General features: G+C 44.3%; 1 protein-coding gene across 4 annotated transcripts in view; it reads right to left on the reverse strand.

Annotated features, from left to right (window-relative positions):
- The window catches only part of kcnma1a (potassium large conductance calcium-activated channel, subfamily M, alpha member 1a), a 268,520-nt gene extending 245,487 nt beyond the window's left edge, over window positions 1–23,033 (reverse strand). For all 4 annotated transcript variants that reach the window (XM_084075448.1, XM_084075447.1, XM_084075446.1 and 1 more), the window contains exon 1: window positions 21,845–23,033. In XM_084075448.1, coding sequence (XP_083931574.1) covers window positions 21,845–22,147 — 303 coding nt within the window. In that variant the 5' untranslated portion in view covers window positions 22,148–23,033. The remainder of the gene's footprint in view (window positions 1–21,844) is intronic.
- Window positions 23,034–23,302: the final 269 nt, after the last annotated feature.

A 23,302-nucleotide genomic window follows, 5' to 3' on the forward strand; every position in this document is an offset into this window, starting at 1 on the left:
TACACAAAAAAAATCCAATCGATTTTTCTATAATACAAACGCCTAGGCGTTGGACCTCCGGGTTAACTGCAAAGGGGCGGAGTTTGGGTGTTATAGTTTCCATCTTACTCTTTGTGTGGTTCTTTGTCTCTGCTACGTTGTAGCGATGTTCTAGCAGACCAAGTGTCCAATTTCCTACACATTTAGCCAAAAAAAATCAATCATGCCTGTAGCCTTTGGATTGTGCACTTTTAATTGTTCAGTATACATTTGTATTCCGTCTTTGGCCCATATTTTGGCGCCGTTGCTAACTACGCTATCATCCTTCTTTATCTACTTTCCGCCACACTGGCTGACTTACGGCACTTTGCTGCCTCCCACAGGTCGGGAGTATAACGCAGTTTGTATCATCTTCTCAGTGAAATGTATTTTCGCTCGCTAGCGCACCAGAATGATAGACAAATACAGGATTTACAGGGAGTTCACACGACGCAAATAAAGACAGTCGGATTGACACTCTACACACCAACCAGGCTGCCTTTCTGGTAACTTTAGAGGACGCTTACTTATTTAAACCCTCTAAAGCTTTAGCAGGCCGAGTTGCCAGGACCCGCGTTCAAATCCAATGCCCGGATTCCTGTCTCACAGGTCACCCTGCTCTGCCCTACCGGGCTGGTTTCCTGTCTCACCATCACACTGTCCTATCTAAATAAAATAGAACATCGCCTCTGTCGGGTGGAAACCTCATACTGTATGTACAAAACAGTTAACTTTTCAGGATTCAAATTCGAAAACAGCTCGAAACGCGTTCCGATGCTTTTGCATGACGCTGTAGTGTGATCAAGTATGGCGTTAATTTATTTTTTTGTTTAAAAAAAAAAAAGAAAAAGTTAAAATATGGAGATGAGGTTTCTGCCTGACAGCAACAATAAGTATCTGGGTTCCTAGAACTCATGGTTAGTCCCACCTCCTGAACAAAGCCCCAAATTAGGTTCTGAGAAGCTCATCTGAAGCTCATGGAAACAAATAGTTAAAACAGCACAGAAGGGTTCACTTAATTTTCGTAGTTACTAAGAGCAATATCGTTGTTGTCGGGAAGAAACCTCTTATCTCCATATTTTTACTTTCGTAAATCAACGGCCTACGTCATCATACTACAAGCGTCACACAAAAGCATCAAAAGTAGCAGATCCACAAGCTGGAAGAGCTTGTAGATCTGCTACTTTTGCCGTTTTTGAATTTGAATCCTGAAAAGTAACAGTTTTGGACATAATGAGGTTTCCACCCCGACAAAGACGACGTGATATCACGTGCCCCCCCCCCCGTCCCAATACGAACTCTACTTTCATGTGTAGAGGTGAGATTGCAGACCTGGGTCTCGGTGGTCTAATTCCACCGAGACCCTTCAGGCTACAACAGCTAAATGAAGTGCAAGGATCCGGACCCAGCAGGGAGGGAGGAGTCTGAGCAGAACTGCTGCTCCTTGAAGGACACCTGAAGGACAATGTGACACAATGGAAGATGTTCTGGAAGCGCACGGATAAGGCACATGACAAAGAGCGCAAGAGCAACCAGGAAGGAAAACGGGAAAACAAAGAAATATCGATAGGCCCTTGCAGTGGACCCCTGGGGGCCGGTGAGAGAGAGAGAGAGAGAGAGAGAGACTTTAAAAATAGCAACAACAACAAAATGTGTTTCTACAAAACTATAATAACCTCAGTGAGAGAGTGAGAGAGGTTGAATGGCTTTTGGATCTGGTGCTGATCATCATGTTGACTGGAGATCATGTGGAGAAGAGCAGCTGCTAAGCTCAGCACTCCCATCAGCACCCAGGCGTCACAGTAGGACAGCAAGACCTACACAGCACCCTGCTTCTGTCCCAAGTGCTACTCAAACCTTTTCATGTTATGGACCCCCAAACTAACCCATTGAGACCTGAGGGGCCCCCGCATCTGAAAATGTTTTGAGCCAGGAACCTAACCCAGAAGATAAGATTTGGGTGTGTCAAAATGTTACAAAACACTTTCAAGATTTCGCAGCGCGGCACGAAAAAGGTGTAGAGTGGTTAATAGAATGCGGGATGGGCCTGTTCAAATATGGAGGAATTGGAGATAAGATAAGTTTCTGCCCGACAACGATATAACAAAGTATAAAATGACCAATAGCACTCATTTACGTCAGAGTTAAATTAACACTGAGGATTGTACAGGGTAGATTTGGAGTCCGAGAGAAAAAAGAAAAAGGAAAAACATATGGTTTATTGCATCAGCCTGGGGATCCTTGAAATTCAAAAGGTTGAGAACCACTGTACTAGTGAACAAACGTGCACGGCTCATACAAGTGAACAAACGTGCACGGCTCATACAAGTGAACAAACGTGCACGGTAGGCCTGTCAAAAAAAATCGATTCATGAATAAATCGCGATTCTTAATGCCACGATTTTAAAAATCGAATCAAAATATTAAAACCGATTTTTTATAAAAAAAAAATAAAAAAAAAACTTAAATATTTTTTTATAAGTTAGTACCTTTTTCACTGGCACTTTGTCTGAAATCAATGTCAGAAAGACTGACTGACATGATCTGGCTGCATTGAAGTGTATGATTCAACTTTTCATGGTTTATATTATATGAAAATGTTCTAGTATAATTAAAGCAAAGTGATTTGGGGTAGAAAATCGCAATAAATCGCAGAATCGAATATCAATTAATCGCAGAATCGCAATTTTAATCGAATCGGCACCCTAGAAAATCGCAATAAATCGCAGAATCGAATCGAATATCAATTAATCGCAGAATCGCAATTTTAATCGAATCGGCACCCTAGGAATCGATTTTGAATCGAATCGTGAGGTAAGTGAATCGTGACACCCCTAGTGCACGGCTCATACTAGTGAACGAACGTGCACGGCTCATACTAGTGAACAAACGTGCACGGCTCATACTAGTGAACGAACGTGCACGGCTCAGAGAAGGAGTGCTTTGATGTGTGGCCAGTGTTTCACCATATGTTCCTTATCGCCGTCTCTCCAGCACTCACTGAGAGGACAGTGTTATTGTCTGACTAGCACGTGCACGCGCACACACACAGCTGCCATAACGCACCATAGCTCACACATCCAGCTTGTTATTAGCACCACATTCATATTCCTTTTCCAACTCCTCGTGCATTTCGCCCCCTCGCGCGCACGTTTAACTGAGGAGCCGCGCGCGAGCTCTCCTCTGTACAGCGAAATGAAGCCTTAGTCAGCGAGCGAGTCGAACGCCTTTGATCAAAACCCAGCAATGATCTTTTATTTAATGCATGCAGTTGGAAGGCTGTCATAACAGAATTATACATTGCTGTACGTATTAAATGAATCACTTCGTATTCACATCATGGGATTGCAGGTACAGAAGTAATTCTTCTCAGTAAGTATGCTGGGTGTTCCATTCTGAGACGTTATAACAAATATGATAAGCAGAGGTCTTAAAATTGGAAAATAGCAAGATGTGTCTACCAATACGAACTCGACTTTCATGTGTAGAGGTGAGATTGCAGACCTGCGATGTAAGGCTTTAGGGTTTGGGTTTAAAAATGTCAAAAGAAAAAAAGTAATTGTAAAAATGGCGTTCATAATGGCATTCATAAAATCCTAAAATGCTGATGTCTTCTGTCTGAAGTATAGCAATAGAAAGATATGCGCGTGTGTGTTATTGCTCTACTCTACAGCATCTGGGGGACAGGTGGAAACCTACAGATACGTTGCCGTTCGGGCCGAAACCTCATATCTCCATATTTAAACTTTTTATGTTTTTTTTTCGTTAAAATGATTGCTCTACTTCACCATACACGTGCGTCACACAAATGTAGCTAAAAAATAGCATGTCTAAAATCGTTGTGAGCTTCTATGTGGCTCTGCAATTTTCCCTGTTTTATTCATTAATTTATTTTTTTAAATATAAAAAAGGAACAGCTTTGGATTATACAAGGTTTCCGCCCGACAGCACCGAGTAGCTCTCTCCCTCTCTCTCACTCCACATGAGCCGCTCTCCGTGGTGCTGAAATTCCCCCATTTGAGCAGAATAGCAGAGGCCGGTGGCCATCATGTTTAATGCATCCTGCAGGACCAACCATAAGGACCATGAAACAAAAGCACTGTGCTTCCACCATGGCCAATGGATTCCGCTTTGGAGATGCGAGTGCCTGCCTGCCACAGCCTGCATCTTAAAACCAACGTTAAGTTAGAGCCACTATATTTCTGAGTCCCAGTGCATTAGGCAATGGCTGATCAATGTACCACATGCTGCGTCGGTTCTATATCAACACCTGCGCAGTCAGAGAAATACACAATGTGCATTCTGATTAGGCCCGGGGCGATGCGACTTCAAATCACTCTGATCGTCGTGGTGAATGTATCACACCACAGCGGTGACTATGGATTTCCACTGCTGAAGTTCTCTTTCAGATGAACAGCTAGATAGGCTCAAAGCACAGTAGCCATATTGGAGAGAAATTACCTCCTTCACAGGTGTTACCAATGATACTAATTACGGTTAGTGTTCCATTCTGGTCAAACAGAGTCAGGGTACCGATATTGTGCATGTTGGCTCACTGGAAAGTGGTCCAGGTACCCCTCATGGTTCCTTGAGGGGGTTCCAAATGGCCTGTTACGGGTGAGTAACTCTGAGAGTGTTGGGTAGTTTTAGAACACGTGAGACATTACCTCTGGCACTGCTCCCTAACCGACAGCCATTAGCGATATGGATTTATCCTTCATAATTATGACTGCAATTATTAAACGGTTACAGGTCTTGAGAGAAAGCCAAGTATTTATTGACTGAGCTGATTATCACACAATGAACTCATCATATGTGCGTCAACCTTATCTTCACATAACTGGTGCTCACTAATGCTCATTATAAGATGCCGCCATTTATGTCTACTCTCTCTGTGTCTCAAAGGAGGGCTGTGGACAGTTACCTGCCCTACCAATGGACATGATCGGTGGGGATTCCAAGGCAATGGAAAATATAGCCTTTCTTTTGCTTGAACGCTATCAAGCTGAAATAGAAGCCATGACGTCACGACGCCGCGCGGTTGTAGATTGGCTATTTTAATAAAATGTATAGCCGAGTCAAACAAAACAATTCAATACAAAACAGGCTCAAATATGATTTTGGGGAGGGTCACAACGTGAAAAGTTTGAGAACCACTGGTCTACAGTATGGCCATTAAATGTCATTTATATCTAACCCTCCGAAGAGTGACCTTGCAAGGACCACTTAAACTCTAATATACTTAGTTGACCGGGGTCCCCCAGGGCTCTGTACTAGGTCCACCTGTATTTCCCTCTAAACCAGAGGTTCTCAAACATTTTCATGTCAAGGACCCCGAAACTGATTATGTATTTGCCCACGGAACCCCACCTGAAAAGTGTTTATGCCAGGGACCACCTCAAAATTACTGAAACATTTAATTTTTTTCTTAATTTTTCAAAATGTTATATACAAAAAATATCAGATCTGCTATTTTCAAATAGCCGAAGGAAAAGTGTTACTCATTTAGCTGGGGACCCCCTGGTACCGCCTCAGGTATAAATATGGATCCCCGACCCCACTTTTCACCAAAAATAGACTATCTACAAGCTCACAATGCGCCGCATTGCGACAGAATAGGAATACTACAGTTCCTATTCGAAACTTATTTTTTTTAAATGTTCTCATAACCCATAAAAATGGGTCTGTGAGCCATAGATAACATTTTGAGAACCACTGATTTTAGAAGGCATTTGTAGAATCGCTTGCATATTCTATGGAGTCTTTCAGTGTTGTTTTTGACTTCCTCTGAGATTTAGAATTTCCCTACACATCACGGAGACATCACTTTCATCATTGAAATAGGCTACTAGTAGTCAGCAACAATCATCTTCCTAGCCTCACTGTGATGGCTCTGGTTATTTTGAAAAAAGAAAGAAAAGAAAGAACAATTGACACTTTCTTTGAGGAATCGATACCAAATGCTACTGAGTATCGATATATATCGATACAGAGTATCGATGTAAATCCTGGCACGTTTCCAGTGAGCACTTGCTGTTAGCAAGCTAGGAAAACGACCATTGCATATTAGCCTAGCTCACTTGGAGGCTAATTGAAACGGGTTGCTATGGCCAGTGGTCCTGATGGTGGTGGTGGAGGGTGTGCCCTTCACGATTCACAAATAATTCAAGCCTCAAGGCGTTCAGCTCTCAGCCTCGGCTAAGCGAGGAAGCCGGTCTTGTATGTCCGATCACAGGAGGCGAGCGTCGGCCATGCTGGCTGCTCGTATGGACCTGCACGTAGGCCAGCAAAACCAGTGCAAGTGTGTGAAGGTCAGCTTCGTGTCCTCTACCCTCCCTCCACCGTCTCACTCTGTCACACGCCCTCTCCTCCTACTCCTCCTCTAGCCTCCCTCTCTGTCTGTCTGTCCATCTCCCACTCACTCACTCTTTCCGTCTGTCTCTCTCCTCCTCCTCTAGCCTCCCTCTCCCTCTCTCTGTCTGTCTCCCACTCACTAACTCTTTCCGTCTGTCGCTCTCCTCCTCCTCCTCCTCCACACGCATGTCTTGCTGCATCATTGCACACAGCTCAAAGCACCAATTATGACGTTGCGCGCGCTTCGCTGTACACAGAGCAGTGTTCCACTGGCTTACTGGACTGTAGAGAGAGAGGTGGGTGGGAGGGAGTAGGGGGGGGGCGGGGGAGTGGGGGGGCAACGGGAGGGAATGGGGGACAACCGGGGGGAGTGGGGGTTCACTTACTACTTTCGAGAGATGCATGCCGGGAGATAGAAGCCCATGTTTAAAGTAACACTTCACCCGTTTTCAATGTTATCCTACTATAATTCTACAAACCTCTGTAGGTTCTCCTCAGTGGCTGGAGCAGTTGATCTGAATTTGCACACAGCCATTGACACGGAAGAGCAAAGCCCGTTTTTCGATTTCACCAAATCTCAGCTGTTTATTAGTGTTTTTGTGTAAAAGAATGTCGCCATGGTTACGACTGGCCAGCTGTGGGATGGCCCTGCGAGCTATGGGACGAACTGCCTCCCGGGTTGCCAGATCACGTGCGCATATCCCCCCACGGGTATGGACTAGTTTTCATATAATTTCACTAATGCTCATTATAAGATAGCACCATTTCCATCTACTCTCTGCGTCTTATTGGTGAGCTGTGGACAGTTCAGAAACCTGCCTACCAATGACATCACTGATGAGGATTCCAAGCCAATTGAAACTACAGCATACAGCAAAGAACACAAGGAAAAACAAGTTAGTACTGGCAAGTTATTCTGTCAGAAAGCCTTGAGGGGACTGTCTGTCTGTATGTCTGTCTGTGTCCCTTTTATGCCCATATATGGAGTTCCGTGTCAGGCATGCCCAAATATTGACTCCAGGTCAGTCTATGACTATCAGTACTATGGCGTCAAATTGATGACATCATTATACGTATGGGATTTGCAGATTTATCGATAATTATTTTAGACAAACGCCGATCCAACCGACTTCCACCTCCGTGCATCACTCCCTTGCATCATCAGCGATACGCGCGGCAAGTTTGAAGTCGAGAAGTTGGGCGATTCTCGAAATACGCTGGGGGACATACGTCACTCACACGCAGAGATTTGCGTAATGATTTGCGAAGGATGTTTGCCCCAGAATAGGGATTGCTGCTTCATACATGCTTTTAACAAAAGATAAAACCCAGAATAGTCCTTCGGTTTTATTCAATACGAACGCTGCATTGGTAATCGGAATTATATTCAGTAGACATGGATAGCACTGCATGTGCAACACACCATATAGGACAAACGAATCCCTGTTATGACACATTCAGACAGCGATGCACACCCCCACCCCCTCTCTCTCTCTCTCTCTCTCTCTCTCTCTCTCTTGTACAAAAACAAGTCCTGTAACGCACACAGCAGATTTGCATGAGAAGCATCAGTGAGCGTGAAAATGGGGCTTATACAATAAGCCCTTGCAGACAATATGATGTCCATCTCTTCTCCCTTCGGTTATTTAGAGTCGTGTCAGTTCCTGGCCACTGGCACGGCACTAACAGTGCGATAAACACCAAAATAGATGGCATTCTGCTGCTGAGACAACGTCCACATATATGGATACTGGAACCGTTTCAAAGTAATGAACGCTAAACTCTTTCACCCTGCACTGCAAGAACTCAAGTACGTGCATCTATTCCATGGCATTCGAATCAAATTCCATGAGCTGGCGATATGACGAGGCCTGCCTGCACACACACACACACACGTTTGTGTTACTATACTTGTGAGGACATCAATATTTTAGGACAATAATTATGAATTATTACGTTTTCGATTGTAGCACTCAGTGGATCTACAAGCTCACGACAACACGTCGCGTTGCTTGTAGATTGACAATTTCGGGGTGTGCGACAGCAGCGCACAAATATGTTTAAATCATGCCTGAATGTTTTTTTAACCATAAAACAAAACATTTATCTTGTTGGGACCAGGACATTTGTCCTCACAATGTTGTTCATTTCTCAAATTCTACAATACTTGTGGGTACATTTGGTACAGTAATTATAGTATAGCAATACAAGGACACACTCGCACGCCCCTGATGTTGAGCTCTTTAAGGACAAGCACAGCTGAGGAAGGTATAGCTGGCCGACTAGCCCCCCACTGTAAGCCGTGATCTCACCGGCCTGCAGGCCCAGGCAAGCACTACTAGCCTGCCTCCGCAGACCTGCCACAGCCACGCCGGCTTAGCCGAGCCCCTTTCCTCAACCAGGAGTTTGCGTATACTGCAAACCGTTTTTTCCTGTGTGCCAGCCTGACTGCCTGGGCCACCGCCAGTATCAGGTGGCCCCCGGTTGGTCACCGTCAACATACTTCCAATGTCGGGAATACCAGTCAGCCACTCCTTCCCCTTGGAGCCAGGTATCCCCTTCCTGCTTGACCCCTGACCCTCCCCCGAGTAACTCCCCGGGGAGTGAGGGTCCTTTTAATAGACCGGTGACAGGCTAGAGAAGACATAACAGCGTGACACACACACACACACACACACACACACACACACACACAGGGGGAGAGAGCTGCATGTTGGGGCTGCCTGCTCCCTCTGTGTCTACCCCTCAGCCTATATACATAGACGCGGCTCCGCATGGCTCCAAATAAGACCGCTAACGGGGGTCTGTAACTCAAGAGAGCGTACAAAATGGCTACAAATTGGACTCTTTTACGGGACAGTAACTCCAGAGACTAACAAAATGAAACCAAAGCCAATCGGTTCCATAATCTCTCGGAGTCAAATTGAGAGGATTTTTACAGAGATCAAATAGTCTCTTTCGGGAGGAAACCTCATACTGTATGTGCAAAAGTGTTACTTTTCAGGATTCAAATTCAGAAATAGCAAAAAGTAGCAGATATACATATATTCGCGCCATGTTTTGAGCTTGTATACCTGCTACTTTTGATACTTTTCTGTGACGCCGTACTAGTATGAGTATCAAGTAGGGCCGTTAATTTACGATATCAACGATTTAAGATGAGAGGTTTCTGCCCGACAGCAACGGAATGGGGAGGGGTCCGTGGCTTAATGCATCATCAAACTGGGTCTTTTGAAATAAAGACAAAACGGTTGAGAATCGCTGTACTAAACCATACTGTGAGATGGCCAGTGTTTAGTTAGAGGCTGGTCTTCTGTGGGTACAGTACTGTATCTCAGGGTATATACATAGACATGGCTTGATATATGGCCTCTCCTCGTCGGTGGATTAGCATACATCAGCGTGACTGGCCGCAGCTGCCCCTACATGGCCATCAGATCAGGCCCTCACAATCAGGGATTAGCGGCCAGGGGGGGGTGGATCTCCGCTGGAGAATAACGCATGAGTCACACATTCCACGCTCTAAGTATTAGAGAAGGAAGTTCATTTCGACAGCGGAAGCTTTCGTGGGATAAGGGCAAACAGGCCGGTTCTTCCAATGGTTTACACTTTGAAAAATGTGTGCTTACTCTGGTGCGTCGACTGATAAACAGTTTTTGAAATAAACTCAAAGTATTCCACACTCAGAAGTGCTTTTTGCAACACGCTCATCAAGCAGCGGGTGACGAGCGAGGAAAATATAAAGGCTTGGGTTAAAACCGAGAAAGCATCCGTGTCATTTTAGATTATTGCGTTGGCTATTCAAAAATAGCAGACATACAATGTCACGGCGCGTCACTTCGTGCCACGCTGCGAGCTTGTACATCTGCTATTTCTTCAAAATCTTAACATTTTTGAAATACGAGAAAGGTTGAGAACTACTGATTTAGAGGGCATTTGTACAATCGGACTCAGGTTTTAATGGGTTAAAATTAACAGGGAACTGGCTGATGGAAATAGCCTCCCCCCATTACAGGCAGGAATAGACCATATTCACACGGCGGCCATTTTGGAATTTAACATTGAAAATGCCACCCCGTTGCCGTGGAAACCGGGGTGGCATTGCATTAACTTAATAGCAATATGGCCGCCGTGTGAATATGGTCTATTGTGTGGTGGGAGAAGGTGAGGGGAAATGGTGAAACAACACTTGTAGCTGCTGGTGTGGAGTTGAGGCCAAGCTCAACTTTATTTTTGCAGCTTTTGTAGTGGGAGCGTCGGTTTCTCTTCACGTCGCTGGCTTCCACTGAAAATGAATGGTAGACTGTGAACGGAACGCAGCATTTGCAGTTACGCAAGGAAGGCAGACCATCCTTCCGGGTAAGATGGGTCTGGGGGAGAAGAGGGGTGGTGGAAACTGGTCAGGTTTTTGCCCCTGGGACAGCTGAGAGGCGTGCTCTCTCACTCTCGCTCTCTCCCTCTCCCTCCAACGCCAACAACACATGATATGACACATGGAACCAGGGTTGCCAGATCTGCTTATCATAATTTCCCCGCAAGATTTTATTTGAAAATAGTCAATCTACAAGCTCACAACGCGTCGCATCGCGATGCGTTGTGAGTTTGTAGATCTGCTATTTTCAAATAGCTGATGTATATGTTTAAGTGATCATGTGGCCCATAGTCGCTTCTTTTGGGCTGGTTTTCCTAGACCTGGTTGCTTGTTTCTCTCACAGAATCTGGCAACACTGCATGGAACTCACACACGGCCAACAGGAACATACAGCAGTCCATTCTACAGTACACACATTGCTGAGATGACTCCTCTCTCATCCAACACACCGTAGGCCAGGGGTCTTCAACAGGGGGTCCGGGGACCCCTAGATGGTCCTCAGAGTTACTACAGGGGGGCCACCAAATCTTTGTGCGATAGGATTCTATTTTTTTTTACGTGAACTACTTGAACCCTAGCATCCCTATTCTGAGGAGAACGTAAGCCAAAAATAGCTGATCTACAAGCTCACAGCGTCTCGCGCTGCGAGACGTATACGTTGTGAGACTATTTTTGGCGTAGAGATTTGGTGTAGAGGGTAAAAAAAGAGCAGACTAAGAACAGAGTGAAAGGTCAAGTTTACTAAAAATACACATTAACATTGATCCAACATGAGTGCATGAAATCTATGGAAAAGTTTAATCTGCAACACAATTTTATACAATGTAGTGGGGGTCCCTGATTCTCTCGCTCAGTTCAGGGGCCCTTGGCCTGAAAAACGTTGAAGACCCCTGCTGTAGACCATTCAAAGCCTGCAGGCATAATGTTGAGTCCTAAACAACAGAAACATCCTAGTTTTCACATAACATACATAGGCGATATTGATTATTTGTCTATTGAGATTGGTTCCAGTGTTATTGTGTCCGCCAGGCCGGACGGCCCAAGGCTGGAGACTAGGTTTTCACACCTGTCCGTCCGTGTGTCAGTCACCACTGGACCGAAAGGCTCTATGCACAGCAGTCATATTGTGAAGAAATTCACAGGTGTTGCCAATGATACTAATGAAGGCTCTGTTCCATTCTGGTCAAACAGAGTCAGGGTGCTAATATTGTGCATGTTGGCTCACTGGAAACACTCTGCTACACCAGTGGGTCTAAAATTGGGGTCCAGGGACCCTCATGGTTCCTTGAGGGGGTTCCAAATGGCCCCTTACGGGTGAGTAACTCTGAGAGTGTACAAATGGAACCAAATGGACCCGTAGGCCAAGGAAGAACCTCTGCCCCGAAATCTTTTCTCCCTGGATTCCTTGGATCATGTCCCCGGCCCATATAGGCCCAGCCCATTTGTGCCAGACAATTTTTTTCGCCATTTCGCGTTCTCTTCAAAACACACTTTTTGCTACTACTCGACTATTTTGTCCAAAACTCACACAAACTCGGTACACAGTATCTCTGGACTCGTGTGATCTAGATGATCAAAAAGTCCTTATATTATTAATTAAGAAATACTATATTTTAAATTGTGTAAAATCAACTAAAGTCATTACTGCCCAGTACAATCACAAGTCAATAACATCTTTATCTTCAGCTTGGGCTCTCCCTAGGCTGGCAGAGGGAGAGTAGCGCCCAGGATTACATAGGCAATTGGCACTGGGTGAAAAAATATGGGTTACAAAATCGTGGGATAAAAATTATAAGAAAAAAAAAAAAAGGCTGAATGTGTCAAATATTGAGGAGACCAATATGACCAATATGTAAAAATATTGGTAATTTTCCAATACATTATTTTGTGAAATAAACAGGTTATATTTCACTGATAGTTATACTGTACTTGTACTATATTCAAATGAAATCATCCTCAACCTTTAAGTCGTAAACCTTAATTTGTTATTTCCATGGACCCTAAAATGACAAAATTCCAGGCCTGGTCAGGACTGAACTGAGAAAGCCTAGAGCTGGACCGGACTGGGCCAGGCAGGGCCATAGTGGTGGTGCGAGGTCGTTAGTGAGAGCGACAGCTGATGGCAGGGGGTGAGGGGCACTGTTGCCAGACTTTGTGAAAGATATAAGCAGCCAGGTGTACGCAATATGTACAAGCAATTTTACGGAAAAACAAGTCCAACGTCGCTTATAATAAGCAGACATGGCAACGCTGGGGAGGGGGTGTTGCTCTCTGCTGCTCTGGCGAAATGCAGATGGCCCGTTGCCAAGCACGAGGGCATACACAGAGGAAGACAACATTTACACCCACCCCATGCAAATCTGCAATCCACCATCAGTGTCATTTTAGATTTTTGCGCTGCGAGCTCGTACATCTGCCATTGTTTGAAAACATTTTGAAAAATATTGAAAAGTGTGAGAACTACTGATTTAGAAGGCATTTGTAGAATGAACCTCAGGTCTTAATGGGTTTCAGGTACAGCAATGCATTCATTCTCACTGTTATAACCAAGGGGCAAGGCTGAGATATTTACGATGAGGCCGACAAAATGGCCAGAGTGGCGCTGTTTTACCCTGCGCCGACCTGTGAGTTCAGAAAGAATTTATTTTAGCGCAAGTGAATGGGTTTTTTGACAAACTTTAGACTAGATTTTCTTACTGTAATAAAAATTGTCATAAATTCTATATGCTTCCAGTCGCTAGTTTAAAGTCTCCTTTCAATCATCAGGATATGCGTTTTGCTAAATTATGGTTCTATTTATTATAAAATTGACGATAAAGTAGGCTATTCTCTAGGAGGGGCGAGATGATTTGATTGACACGCTACACAACCAATAGCATTCATTCCCCGCCCCCCGCTCTTGATTGACAAGTTACCCAACCAATAATGGTCTGAACTCATTCTGACGCGTATTGAAAGATGGCGGACCTACTAGTCTTGCAGCAATCGGCTTCATTTTCGGTCTGTAGAAAGCAGCGGAGGGGGTTTGTCCATCTCATTTATACAGTCTATGGTTATAACACACTAGTAGTAGTCCATATACCCGCCATTTGTACCCACCGTCCATCCGGGCTATGGACCTGTAACCACGACTACAGATTCCATTGCCGGCGAGGACCGTTCACAAAGAAAGCGGTAATTAAGTCACTCACGCAGAGTGAGTAAACGAAAATGGTGCCATCTTATAATGACAATTAGTGAGGAACAATTATATGAAGATAAGGTTGAAAATGGGTGAAGTGCTCCTTTAAGGTAGGACTGAGCGAGGATCAGATTCATGGGATTTGCTCTGGAACAGGCAGAGAGTAATTTATGCAATCTGCAAACGTCAAGCCGAGAAGCACCAATAATCTATATCGTTGCCGTCGGATGGAAACCTCACATGTCCAAAAAACGTTACTTTTCAGGATTCAAATTGAGAAATAGCTAAATTAGCAGATCTGCAAGCTTGAAACCTGACACTTCGCCCCGCGTTTCAAGGTTGTAGATCTGCTACTTTTAATGCTTTAGTATGATCAAGTAGGGCATTCATTTACGAAAAAACACAAGAAGTTAGAATATGGCGATAAGGTTTCTGCACGACAGCAACAAAATATCAATTATGTAAATGTGTGCTAATAATTTAATATCTACTGTATAGCAGAAAACCTCTTAGAATTCTGAATTTAACCACTTAACCCCTTATATGACCGGGATACTCCAGGGCTCTATTCTAGATCTGCTCCTTTATTCCCTCATCTCTTTTGGCCAAAAATAGCCAATCTACAAGCTCACAACGTGTCTCGCCTCAACACACCGTGAGCTTGAAGATCCGCCATTTCCCCCAAATGTTTGCCCCAGAAAAGGGACACAAGGGTCAATGTGGTTAAAGCTACTGGTTGCACTCTTTTCTTTCTTTTTAACAAAAAAAACTGTACGTGTGAATTCAAATATCTACAGACAGAGTGCTCACAGAAAACACATTTTACACGTATGAGGTTTCCACCCGACGGACGATGATATCTGACACGGTTTGGAGTAAAAAAAACGAACAAACAAAAAAGTACACCTGCGGTGGGATTTGAACCTATAATCTTGGGATAGCGTACCTAGCATCTTTAACCCTTTAAGACCGGGAAAGCATCATTCGTGTCATTTTAAGATTTATTTTGGCTATTCAAAAACAGCAGATCTACAAGCTCATAACGCGGCACCGAGTGCCACCCTATGAGCTTGTAGATCTGCTATTTTGTGTAAAATCTTTTTTTGCAAATCTTGCAAATCTTTTTTTTGCAAATCTTGAAATATATATATTTTTTAAAGCGAACATTTGTAACTCAAATCTTTGCTTCTGGGGGATTCTACAAAATGTCTTCTAAATCCTAAAAGTGTTTTTATTTTTTATTATGTTGCTACTTATCAGTGGTTCTTAAACGTTTTCATGTCAAGGACCCCCTAAATTATATGTATTTGTCCGCGGATCCCCCATCTGAAAATATTTTGTTCCACAGACCCCCAGAAGCAAAGATTTGTGTTGAAAATGTGTACAACCTACATATTCAAAGATTTGAACACATTTTCACGTTTTTTTCCTAAAAAATAGCAGATCTACAAGCTCATAGCGCGGCAATCTCAGTGCCGTGCTATGAGATTGTATATCTGCTATTTTTGAATAGCCAAAGAAATCTTAAAATGACTCACAGATGCGCTTCCGGTATCAATGGGTTAATGAGCTACCAAGCTTGCTTTTCTAGCCACTGGTTTTGGCTGTACAGTAAATACATATAAAGCTGAGTCCAATAATAGCTTGTGAACTTACTTGGCTAATTGCCTTCAACCGACGTGTCACTTTTTGCATCCCACTATTTGTAAGAATGCAAAGTAAGTGTCTCACGCTTCACGGTCCAGAGAGCCTGAGGGACCGCTACCTCCAAAATACCCACAAACCACTTGATGGTTTTTGCACAACATGATGCCACGGCTCAGGTGCCAAATCCCTCGACACAGGAGATTTTCCATTCTGTCATTTTCATCCTCCTCCTTTTGTTGTAAATGATTAGGCCTGTAGGAGTCATACTGCTATTGGAAGAGGAGATGGATGGGGACGCAGCTCTGTGTGTGTGTGTGTGTGTGTGTGTGTGTGTGTGTGTGTGTGTGTGTGTGTGTGTGTGTGTGTGTGTGTGTGTGTGTGTGTGTGTGTGTGTGTGTGTGTGTGTGTGTGTGTGTGTGTGTGTGTGTGTGTGTGTGTGTGTGTGTGTGTGTCAACTAGCGCTGGGGGCGATATATGACTTCAAATCAATAGCACGATTTCTTCTAACTTTTGCCTCGATCACAATTAAAAGAAAATAGCAGGTGAAAATGGGATATCTATAGAAGCCGCTTGTAGATCGGCTATTTTCGCACACCACCAAAGCATAATACAGGGTAAAGTGTTAATCAGACTAATCTATTTAGCCGATTTAAAACAAATCTATAAATACAATTCCGGGTCGATTTGTCGGTACAAAACTGCTTCACGATTATTCGATTAAGCCCCATGAGCAAGATCAAGTGGGTTATTGGTTCCAAATGTGGGTTTGGATTATTTTGGGTTAATTACCCAGACCTAAGAAGTCTTAATAACGCTGTTGGGAGAGGAAGACGGAGGAGCGTCTGTGAGAACGGGGGGAACACAGCCGTGAGTCAACAACGGGCGACAGAGTGAGGATGAGGACACGCCACGCTATGCAACACCACCTCTCACCCCAAACCCAACCCACCGACCCACCCTTCATCTTTGCACCCCCCCCAGAAGTTTCCACCTCCCCTCCGAAAGCCGTACTCTCCGACTTTACGCATTCATTTTCTCGCCCCTGATTGTGTGAGTTCCTAGTATCGCCCACCCCCACCTTCCAAATATGCATCCCATTTCTGACACATACCAACATGGCCACTGGCCTCAGCAGTCAGCTGAACGCAGATCCGGTTTCCCCCTCCTTTAATACTCCTAACAAGCCTCTTCCCTCGTCGGCCAAGTGTCAAGCCCCCCTTCCAAAGTCATCCAAGAGGACTGTTCTAGTGTGTGCGCACACACACGCACACACAAACACACACCCCCTCCCGAGTAGAGCGGTGTTTCTCAAACATTTTCAATGTCAAGGGACGCCCAAATTCACATCGTCACTGTCGGGCAGAAACGTTATTTTAACTTCACCTTCTCCAGCTCGTCTTCATTTACCACAGGAGGTTCCCAGAGTAGGGCGTCTCCCCAGGCCTCCCAGCGTACAAAGATACATTAGGAATGAATCACTTCAATCCTATAAAAAAAAAATCTTTTCTTTCTTTGAATATTTTAGAAATATTTTAGAAAAAAAAAACATTATGGTAGGGGAATATATTTGTTGTTGTTGTTGTAGGAAAGGCACAACAGAAAAATAACCTGGATATTTATTCACACCACGGCCCAAAAGAATTGGTTCACGACCGCCCCCCCAAAAAAAATGGTTGGGAAGCAGGGATTTAGCAGACAGGAGATGCAAACCAGATCACGCAACAGCAGCAGAGCTACAAGATGGATGCCTCGTTATGTCCACACAGCCCTGGGTTTATTGTCATCATCTTCTGACACACACACTGTACAGTATGGTGGACGATGTGTGTGTGCATGACCATTATGATTATGGCATCTATGGACATCGTCACAGTAGTAGACACTCCCGATGCAAGTAAAAAGCATATATACATACATGCTGTGTGTATATGTACACACACACACACACACACACACACACACACACACACACACACACACACACACACACACACACACACACACACACACACACACACACACACACACACACACACACACACACACACACACACACACAAATTTACAAAAAAAAGACAACAAGTCAGAATATGGAGATAACAGCAATGACATATTTCTTTCCCTAACACCGAGTATTTTCAGATGGGGGTCCGCGGCCAAATACATTTGGGAGTCCTTGACCTGAGAACGTTTGAGCGCCACCGTGTCAACCGCTACAACGTGAAGGTCTTCTACAGTTTGTTTGGTCACAGCTGAATGCCTTGATGGACAACCTGCCCACGGAGGTAATTAAAAGCAGACCGAGGAAAGGACACCTCGCCGGACACAGACACTACAGCATCTAGGGGTACACCAGTTAATCAAACTAATCCATTTGATTATCTGTTTTTTTAATATAATTTAATCAAATAATCACTTAATAATTGATCCCAATCCCAGAACTTGTCAAAAGGCGACAAGTTCCCAAAAATTCAAAACGAATGTCAGCAAATTTCAAAACAGGGGTAAATAGAGCATAAGCCAAAACGTGTCACTTCGCGGCACGTTTCGAGCTTGTAGATCTGCTACTTTTGATGCTTTTGTTTGACGCTGTAGTATGATCAAGTAGGGCGTTCATTTAAAACACAAAAGGTTAGAATATGGAGTCGGTTGCTATTTTTCAAAAATGTGGAATTACAAAAATCTTCTCTTATGAGTCCCCGGCACAATCTTTTCAAATGGGGGTCCACGGTCAAATTGATATGTATATCAATTTAATATGCATATCAATTTGATACGTATATCAATTTAATATGTATATCAATTTGGGGGCATCTTGTTTGAGAACCACTGCTCTATTCTAACACACCTCTCATGAATCTCACGATGGCCAGAAATGGATGGAAAAAGGGCTGTGTTCTGCCAACAAGCCTCTGCAGAGGAACAGCAGGAGAGACACAGCCTGTCCCTTTTGAATCAAGACACGACACACACACACACACACACACACACACACACACACGCATTTAACAGTCCGGGTCAATTTAACACTGAGGATTTTAGCACTGAAACTGCACGAGTATGATTATGAATCTTCATGCTAGGGCTGGGCGATATGACTTCATCAAATCAATATCACGATCATTTTAAAACGTTTGCCTCGATTAATGAAAGATTAATTCCAATTGATTCTTTTTTTTTACTCCACTACAATTATTTGATTATTAGCCTTACTACCATTAGTTATTGCAGATTTAGATCATTAATTATATATATATATATTTTAATTAATAATAATAATAAATAATAATACGTACATTATCATTAACCAATTAAGCACCATTTTATACTTTTCAAAAATAGCAGACATACAAGTTCTCAACACGTTGCATTGCGACGCATTGTGAGCTTGTATGTCGGCTATTTTCTCTTTTCTCGCCAACCATTGCACAACAAAGTATATTACAGGGTCATGTGGTTAATCAGACTAATCGATTTAGTCGATTGTCGATTCATTGATATACGTATAAGACATGGATATATAGTTTTTTTTAAACGCAGCTTCTCGATTATTTGAATTACATGACCTACTTGATCAAGATTAAAGTGTTGTTCATCTCCTCTTCTCCTGTTGTAAACAGTAGGCCTATCACAATTATTACATAATCGCAATTATTTGATATAACAGCAAGCGGATTTTACCTTATTTTGAGTCTTTTTGACGATCCAAAGGCTATTTGGATGTAAACAAACGATGTCTCGTGGAAAGACGAGTCTCTCTTCCAATTATTTGTCTGACAATTAATCGTCATGTATATTGTCATAATAGTGACAGCCCTATACTGTACCTGCACACGCCAATCTGTGCTGCATGGCACCATGAGCCCATTAGAGCAGTGCTTCTCAACCGGTGAGTATTGCAAGTGGGCCCCCAAATAATTGGCATAACACTAAGATTTTATCAATAACAATAACATTAATATATAAAAAACCAAAATCTATGTAAAAAAGCCTTAAGAATTTGGTTTTGACCGTGATACAGGGAAATAAAGCATACTACGTTAGTTCCACTGATCCAAGCCGCAACACAATCAATTGACTGATCATTGAAATAAACGTGAAAGGCACGCGGCCCACCCATCTGACCACATCAAATGGTCAGATGGGTGGGCTGCCAATGCTCTGGTCCAGAACAGGTGGAGATCGCAGCCAGATACACTTCCTATAGCATCATTCTAGGGCGTTAACATTGCAGGGAGAGATATCACAGGCTATGAAAGGGCATGCATTGATGTCAGCGTGTTGACGTGATATAATCCCCAGCGGACTTCGTTAGGTTGCTATGGTGGAATGTGTAAAATAGCGCCTTGCAAAAGATCCCCACACGTTGGCCCCATTTCTTTCTTTTTTTATTCTCCCCTTCAAACTACAGGTGCCAACCGGAACGGAATCTGCTGTGTGTGTTCACCAGAGTGGTGCCATAGAACTTAAAAGAACCATGTTTTTGGTTCCAGAAAGAACCTTTCAGACCTATAATCAAATAGTTCTATACAGAAGCCTGTAACCACTTAAACCCTGCCTATACTATCATCGCTGTCGGACAGAAACCTCCCATCTCAAAATGATAACTTTGAGTTTTTTTGGAAATTAATACCCCACTTGATCATACTACAGTGTTACACAAAAGCATCAAAAGTAGCAGATCTACAAGCTCAAAGCGCATGGCGCCGCAAATTTGAATCCTGAAAAGTAACAGTTTTGGACATATGAGGTTTCCACCCGACAGAGACTATATACTTCATGGACTGGTGCCTTCCGGGGGCCAATACTTGTTCCCCCAATGTTTTTCCCCTCTACACCGAAAAGCTCTCTCGTAAATAGCAGATCTACAAGCTCACAACGTGTCGCGTTGTGGTGTGTTTGTGAGCTTGTAGATCTGCTATTTTTGCCTGTTAAGCCCAAAGTTGAGATGCTAGAGTTTAAGTGATTAAAGAGGCCTCAAAGAAAAATGGTTCGTTGATTATTTTTGGTTCCTCAAAGAACAAAAACAAAAAAAAGTTCTCTAGAACCATAGGAGAAACATGAAGAACCATTTACTAAACACAATAGTTTTTTTAGTAGGTGATGGTACGAAGAACCATCACCTACTAAAGACGTATAGCCCTTCAAAGAACCATGTTTCTGAGTAAGAGATTACCGACCTTATAGTTCCCAATGCCATGCAACATAAACTCTTCAGTTGGAGCTTACAATTAAATACTGTACAGCCACATCCGTAATGACAGCTGTTATGATAACTAGTCCATCTCTGCATACATAATAGGAGGGTATTGCAATGCAACGAGCAACCATGGTGTGTGTGTGTGTGTGTGTGTGTGTGTGTGTGTGTGTGTGTGTGTGTGTGTGTGTGTGTGTGTGTGTGTGTGTGTGTGTGTGTGTGTGTGTGTGTGTATTGAGGTCAAACATAGCATGCAATGCAACCATGAACATAGCTGGTTTGTGCAAAATGTAATGAATTAAATCGTTCTGTGCACCACATAATTAGCCCAGTGGTTCTCAATGTGTGGTCCAAGGTCCGAACAACCCCCCGGACCGTTGAAAATATTTTGAGAACCACTGACACAGCCTACAACATAGTCTGTTGTTACAGATAGATAGAGCACACACACACACACACACACACACACACACACACACCTGAGGCAAAAGCAGCTCAATTAACCAGTGAGTCACTCACACACTGTGAGGGGAAGGCCACTGGAAACTCAATCACCAACCAGGGCCTATCAAGCAGCACAAGCGGCATATCGTATAAAATACAACCACATTGTGTACTAAATGTGTTGTGCAAAAGAAGTGGACCCTCGCGGCCAGTCGGTGACAGTACAGTAGCCTACAGCCTACTGTACAGTAGACTACAGCTGGGGGGATACACCAAAAATACACAGTAACAGTATTCAGAAATCTAATGGGGGGGGGGGGGGGCTCATGAGGGTTGACATAATATTAACCACTTGAACCCCGCCAAGCTCACAATAATGCGTCTAAACAGCTTGTAGAGGTTGGCTATTTTTAAGGTTTAGTCAGTGTATGGTGTGGGGGGGGGAGCGGACCAAGTACATCAGGGCCAATCCAGATCCTTTTGGGTTTTTATTTTTATCAACAGATTAAGAGTAGAGGGTTTAAGTGGTTAACACTGAGTGTGTGTGTGTGTGTGTGTGTGTGTGTGTGTGTGTGTGTGTGTGTGTGTGTGTGTGTGTGGGGGGGGGGGGGGGGGGGGACGTTTATCATACCTTGCTTTTGATGTTGCAGTGGCAGCACACGGTCCAGAGATATTTGAGGGTCCTCCACAGCAGTATGATGAAGAGACCCCCGAAGAACGTCACCATGGAGGACGCGAGGAAAGCCCACCACATGCGCTGTCCATTATTGTCGCAGGGCACCTCGGACGAGAAGGGGATGACCACGTCTTCCATCTTGGACATGAAGATCGAGGGGTCCACGAGGGGCGCCGGGTTTACGTTATTATTGATACTGTTCTGAGTCCTCATAGAGCCTCCAGCGCTGCTGCTGCCACGGTCCGCCTCGGCTAGCATGGAGGAGCCTGCTGCGCGGAGAGCCCGCGGTGCCAGCGTCCCCAGCCCCACTCACCAGCCATGTTTTGCTTGGGAGGAAAGAAAAGAGCTGCAGCTGTTTATGCCGTGCTCGGATAGACGGACGGACAGACAGACAAACACACACGGTCAAATGTAGAGCGGCTGGCACCGCAAAATAAATCTCTTGTCGAATTGGCTTTGCTTCTTCACACCCCTTTCTCCCCCCTTCCTTTATTTCAGCGTCTAATGGAACGCTTCTCCTTCCCGTGACAGTGTCACAACAAAACGCCGCACAGCACCACCACCAACAACAAGAACCGGTCCAGAGAAGAAACGGGACGGTGGCCCTTGGAGAGAGGCATTTAAATCCGCAGCAATGACGGAACCGACCCCAAAGCGACGAACGAACGTCGAAGAAGCGCTTTCGGTTTTTTTTTTATTCTGAAGAAGGGTGTCCCGACGCCTCTCTCATGAGGCCGAGTGGCATGGTGGTGGTTTGAGGGGCAAGAGGGGGAAAAACCACCAGCGGCGTCTCCGGTTTTGCAGCCGTTACCGAGGCTGCCAATAATTAATGTTCTGATGAACACAAACGACGCTCGAGCGCTCCTCCGACCGTCCTCCTCTAGCCGTCTTCCATCGAAGAGGGGGGGGTGGAGGGGGGACCCGGTCGATGACTTACACACCAGCGACGCGTAGAGAGAATCGATTTCACTTTTCTTTTTCGGCGGTCAAACTAATCGATATGAAAGCCCGAACCGGGTTTTTTTTTCATTGAAAACAACGAACGATAGCGATTAATTTCAAGTCTGCGACTGTTTTGTCCGTCCACTACTACTGCAGTGCGTCGTCGTCGCCCACATAACCTTGTTGCGGGGCGCCGCGTTCTTCTTTTCTTCTTGTCCAATTCAAATTCGTCTGCGTAAAAAAATGAGCGTTGGCGTGTTTTTTTTTCTTTCTTGGAGCGTCGCTGTGTTCAGTTGCCCGTTCCTTTCAGTGCGTCTGCAGAGAGACGACAGGCTCGTATAGCGGCCAGCTGATAGCGCCTGTCATAGAGCCGCTCCACACGCACGCACGCACGCACACAGGGCTGGGGGGGGGGGGGGGGGGGCAGTAGGGTTCGCAAAGTGGGGCCCAGGGACTCCCTATAGGCGGTGG

Source organism: Gymnoscopelus microlampas, assembly GCF_963454915.1.
Source record: "Gymnoscopelus microlampas genome assembly, chromosome: 13".
Lineage (NCBI taxonomy): Eukaryota > Metazoa > Chordata > Actinopteri > Myctophiformes > Myctophidae > Gymnoscopelus > Gymnoscopelus microlampas.